Source organism: Gordionus sp. m RMFG-2023, chromosome 3 (assembly GCF_954871325.1).
Source record: "Gordionus sp. m RMFG-2023 chromosome 3, tfGorSpeb1-WG-v2, whole genome shotgun sequence".
Taxonomy (NCBI): Eukaryota; Metazoa; Nematomorpha; class Gordioida; order Chordodea; family Parachordodidae; genus Gordionus; species Gordionus sp. m RMFG-2023.
This window is the reverse complement of record NC_088777.1, coordinates 17,764,445-17,770,469: the sequence shown is the minus strand read 5'-3', so window position 1 is coordinate 17,770,469 and position 6,025 is coordinate 17,764,445. Positions and strand designations below refer to the sequence as shown.

Below are 6,025 nucleotides of genomic sequence, written 5' to 3'. Positions count from 1 at the left end.
TTATTTTTAATGAAAAATATTATAAAAACCACTAAATTACAATTGCAATAAAATAATGACATTATTAATTTAAATAATAAATGCATATTTATATAAAAATCTGTAAACAAATCTAATTACCCGAAGGGTTTCTAATTATCATAAATCTTTATTTGATAAATATATTTTTAATTATATATTTTGGTTATATTACAATAAATAAATTTCAAGTTTCGATTGAAGTTAATTAATTTAAATTGAAAATAATAAGATTTTCAAACATTTTTGCATTATAAATATAAAACTTGACATTATATAGGAGAAAATAATTCATTCATCTATAAATAAAAACTAACATCATCAATATTTATTTAAATGAATGATTAGATTTTGAAATTAAAATTTCAATGACTATATTTTTTAATGCTTCAATAAATGGTCATATTAGTTATCAATGCTAAAGAAATTAGGTTACAGTGCACATTCGTTCTCTCGACGCTTATCAATTTACGATTGAAATATGTTTTATATAATTAGTTCAGAATTATCGGCTAACCTGACTCCACTAGGTTTAGAATCTAAGTTAACAAAGCCAACAGAAGTGTATTAATTTTAATCAGTAATTTACCATATTAAAAAAATTGTGAATTTCTTATAACAAATATCTCTTACTGTTACATATTTTTATTATTAAATTAAATTCTTATTTAAAATATGTTTTTTTTTTCAAATGTAGCAACTCAAATTAAAATAATAAGAGAAATAACATATAATTTCCTTTTCACTGATAAAATGATATTTTTTTTAGATCAAACACTTATAGCTAATTAATCAATTATTTCGCTTATGCATTATTCTTACTATTATAATAATATAAAATTTGATAATAATTAACCATATTATTTTTCTAAATAACAATGACATCACAAACGTATGACACAAAAAATGCCTATGGAATATTAAGTAAACTATAAATCAGCTATTTTGCCTTGTCACTTTATTAGAATGAAAATAAATGTTTATCACTAATTATTTAAAAATCTATTTAACTTTACTTAGAATAAATATTAAATATTTTAAAATAATTATTCGATTTTTGTTAAAAAATATTTTAAAAATGGTAATTTAAAAAAAGAGTGGCAATGATTTATGTAATTGAGTGTGTGTTGATATGAAGAGTTGCAATATGGGGTTGAGAACGGGTGGGATTATATCTTTTTTTTTATAATATCATTCATTATTAACTAAATAAATACTGTATAATAATAACTGTGAAGTGAAAGGTTATCGACATATTTTTTTTTACATAATATCAAATCAAGTAAAATATTATTTATTATTTCATTTTTATTTGCGAAAATAATATATATTTGTACATAATTGTTTATAATTCTTTTAATTTACGCATTGATATTATTATATTTTTTATAATAAGAGGATAGAACCTATATATTTTTTTGTTAATTTTTTGCTAGCCCCTTGCCGTTGCCATGCCAAAGAACTGAAAATAATGTTAAAAAAAATCATTTTTTTGCTTATAATATTGATTTTTCATATTGTTTTTGTGTGTATTTTAATTGTAATATATATTTGTAAAAAAAATTAATTTTATTTAAAACATTAATTTTACATATTGTATTTATGAAGACACTGGTCAATAGGAAAGATTGGAGAAGGAGAACAGAATTTTTGAAAGAGCATCCCCGTAGCCACAGGGGAGTCACCAGATCAAAAAATATTTTCGGTCCCAAGCTTGGTTTTCTAAATTTGTTTCTAGCTTATAAAAAAAATATTGCCCCCATTCTCAACAAAATTTTTAGCCACAGGCCTGCGAATTTTCATATATTAGATCTTTATGAATAGTTACATTAAATCCATAAAAAGTAACCATTTAGAGTTACAAGTTACCTCTAAAATATAACTTTCGTTTTTATATTCATTTTTTTTTCTCTTTAGCTTTCACCTTTTCTGGTGGTAAGCTCCTTCAACATCTCTCCACTTTATGTTATTCATACAATCTCTTTTATCTATTTTATACTTCTTTATATTGGCTCTAACTTTATGGCCCCATTGAAGTTTTGGCCTTCCTCTTTTACGTTTGCCCATCACTTCCAAACTTTCAACTTTATTTCCTATGTAGTTCATAGGCCTTCTCATTGTGTGCCCATACCACCTAAGTCTGTTTACCATTAACTTAGTCTTAATGGGCACTACCTTTAAACTATTTAGTATTCTTGTACTGCGCACCTTATCCTTTCTTGTTACCCCAGCAATCATCCTCAGCATTCTCATCTCCATAGTTTGTAGACTTCTCTCGTCTGATTCTTTGGTTGGCCATGTTTCCGAACTATATAGAATAGTTGGTTGTACTATGGAACTGTAGATTTTTCCCTTTGATTTGTGTGGGATTCTTTTGTCAAATAGCACTCCAGATAAAGATCTCCACTTTAACCACCCTTGATTAATCTTATTCTTTATCTCTTTTTCTATTGTGCCGTTTGTTTGTATAGTGGAGCCCAAATATTTGCAGCTTTCAAATGCGGATATCTGCCAATAATTTATATCAATACTCTCCGTTTCATCTCCTCCTATCACCATATACTCCGTCTTTTCTCTATTTACTTTTAATCCGTGCGCTTCTAGGATATTTATCCAATTCACTAAATAGCCTAAAAATTTATTTGGGAAAAGATTTGCGAAAACAGAGAATTGAACCGATATGTGCAATGATCCTCAGATGTAAATGCAGTTTAGGGGACAAATATCAACAGAGATATGAAAGAAAGTTGTCGTCGAAATAATTATATTCAATTTTATGGTGAAAAATGTATTTATTGCACATATAACTCTTAATTTTGCTAATTGGCTAAAAATCATCTTCATTCATTTTTATGGATTTCGATTTCTAATGCAGGAGAGGAGCACTTGAGAAGTATGATGACTAAATTTTATTATTATCAAAGCACTCTACCTCGCTGATTTCTGCCGAGTTTTGGGAAATATATTTTGCCAAAATTTTTATAATAGAAACTTGACCGGAACCAATTTAATAAATGGGCCTGAACCCGCCCCGTTCTAATATACCCCGGGTTGGATTGGTTATTTATAAATCGGTCCCTTTTCTGTGTTATCAAAATGTCCTACCAGACAATCTTAAATTTCTAAAACCGAAATCGGGTTCGAAAACTTAGATTTTTGGAATGCGTTTTATTTCCTAAAATATTAAATTGTATTATCAATTAACCATCTGAAAAGTTACATGATCAAACCTGAAAATGGATACCTCTATAGATCTCTGATAAATATAATAGAGTGTTTAAATAATCTTTTTTTCAAAAAAGATGTTTTAATGTGTTTAAATAATGGGTTGGATCTATTGGAAACCTAGAATAATGGATAAAGTTAAGAAATCAATCGGATTAACAAAAATTAGACCCCGCAAAATAAAAGTATGAGCCTATCATAATAACAAAACAGCCAATTTAAAATTGCTAGGCCAAATGTATTCTGACTAGAAAATGATAGACTTGGTAACCCATGACTTATCCACTTAGAAAAAATATATTTTAAATTCAGTGTGTTTCTAGTAATTGTAAATATATGAGATGATTATAGATTATTATAAAATTAGATAAGAATTTGCAATTCTTTCAAACTTATTGCTTAACAGTAATTTTATGAATATATTATTTATATAGAATTTAATTACATTTATATTTTTTATAGCTAGTGCAGAAGCCGCCACTTTAGCATTCTTCGATTTTAACGAACTTAAAACTAGAAATAAAGATGGAGGTCCTAAAACGATAACTACTCCTGAAATTAAATTGTTGCAATTGGAAGGAAATCCCAAAGAGTAAAATTATTATTTTATTTTATAGTAGTAGGAACCAGGGCTAATTTTCGCAGGGATTGTCAGTTCATCGGATTTTATTTAAAAACGATATATGTTGTGAGATTCAAATTTAATTATGTAATAGTATTATATAATAATATGTATATTTGTTGCAAAAAATATTTTTTACCCCTCAATTATTTAAATTTTTCCTAATGATAAAATTGTTTTTTAGGTAAAAATTATAAGGTTTTTACACCATAATATTAGGTGGCATTAAAATATGAAGAGTTTAAAGTAATAAAATTGACATTATATGAAATTTAAATCTCCTTTTTATTTCAAAAAGTTTGATGATCATATTTCATATAGCATGTTTAAAATTTATAGACAGTAGTAATCATAGTAGTAACTAGGAGTTAGTCGGATTACTTAAAAATATCATATATTATAATATATTATTATAAAATAAGTATTCATTGGCTACTATTATAGATTTAAATAAATTATATATGACAATGTAATAGAATTAGGAAAAAAAAATTACACATTTTTTAAAATTCAAATAATGTCATATTTTGTCATTTTTATAAAAATTATTTATATACAAATGGTATATTATGTATATCAATAAAATACTGGAATAATAATATTAATTATCTGAGATTTAATAAACCAATTGATTCTACAAGCCCCGGAGTTGGCTTGTTGGGGCAAAAATTTTCTTTTACCAGAATTAATCTTGAGAAAAAAGTATAAAGGATTTAAAAGATTTATCAATGAATAACTTTAAGTAAGTGTTTGAGCTATCTCTTGGTATTTTGTAAATTTAAATAAATTTTATAATGATTTTGACCAAAATTGCGCCGACTAGCACTGATCTCCCCTAATATCTTTTTAATGACATCTATCCATAAAAACAATATCCAGGTAAGCCAAAAATGTTTTACTGGTTTTTAAAAGTGACTGGTTTTGCCTATATTTAATTTTTTTGGTTTAATTTCGGTAAAATAATATGATGTTTAAACTAATTTCTGAAAATGTTTTATATATTTGCGACTCCTATTCATCGATTATAAAATGCTTAAAAATTTGGTGGGAAGGGTGAGGTGATATACAATTTAAACTATTACAAATAATTATGACTACGAATAAAAATATGAATTTTATTATTATGTTTTGATTGTTTCGAAGATATTTTACCCCTTAACTTATTTAAGTTTAATTTTTTTTTATCATATCATGATAAAAATCTTAGGCTCGGACAAATAAACGCCCATCTTCTTTAATATTAGCTCAAAAAACTAGCAAAAATCTAATTTTATTTAAATTTACACTTGGTTAAATAAAAAGTTTTGGATGTTTGGTTTTAAGTTTTCCATTTTCCTTACAAAGGTGGACCTCTATCATAATATCTGAGGGATGTCAATCTTATAATAACTATTTTTATCTCATGGCATGATAAAGGTAGAACAAGCTTGTTTGTTAGCATAAGAAGGTATAAATCACCACTCAAAATGTTAATTAATTTGAAATGTTTCTCTTATATTATTTTTCGTTAAGAATTTACTAATAAACGTTTCTATTCGATCATGAATTAGTTGTAAAATTGTAAATTTTCTTTAAAAATCTATATAAATAAATTATTTTAATATGTAAAACTCGGAAAAATTATTTTTTTTGTTATGAATTAAAATATTTTTATTAATTCTCAAAATTTTTCCTATTTGATTCCAAGAGCAAAAATTTTTTTAGATCTACATCCAGCTATAGTGATTAAATGCCGCTTTGCTCCTCAAATTTTGTAAATTGTTTACAAAGAGGTTTATAACCTTGACCTCTTTATTAGAGCCCAAAAAGGACAGCCCTATTACGATAGATGGTTTTACAGTTATTTGAAAATCATTCTCATAATCGATTAGTTTTGTAAATCGATTATTATTAATATAGTTAAAAAATATTTGAAAACCTAAAAATATCCATAAAAGATTATACTCTACTTTTTTTAAATTTGTCAAAAAAAACCTTTTTTAGTGTGACCAAAAAAATCAATAAAAATATAATTTATGTTATTTTTATATAATATGAAATTTAAGATTGAAGTTTTTGTTATAAAATAAGCAAAGCTTTAAGAAAAATTGATTAATAACTTTTTTCGACCAAAAAACAACTGATAAAACATGAATTATATTAAAATATTGGCAATAGAAA

General features: G+C 25.2%; 1 protein-coding gene across 1 annotated transcript in view; it reads left to right on the top strand.

The window, feature by feature from the left end:
• LOC135926263 (cytosol aminopeptidase-like) overlaps nucleotides 1–6,025 on the top strand; it is a 61,168-nt gene that overhangs the window by 22,105 nt on the left and 33,038 nt on the right. Inside the window, exon 6 of the mRNA XM_065462069.1 lies at nucleotides 3,706–3,835. Within this exon, the coding sequence (XP_065318141.1) occupies nucleotides 3,706–3,835 (130 nt within the window). The remainder of the gene's footprint in view (nucleotides 1–3,705; nucleotides 3,836–6,025) is intronic.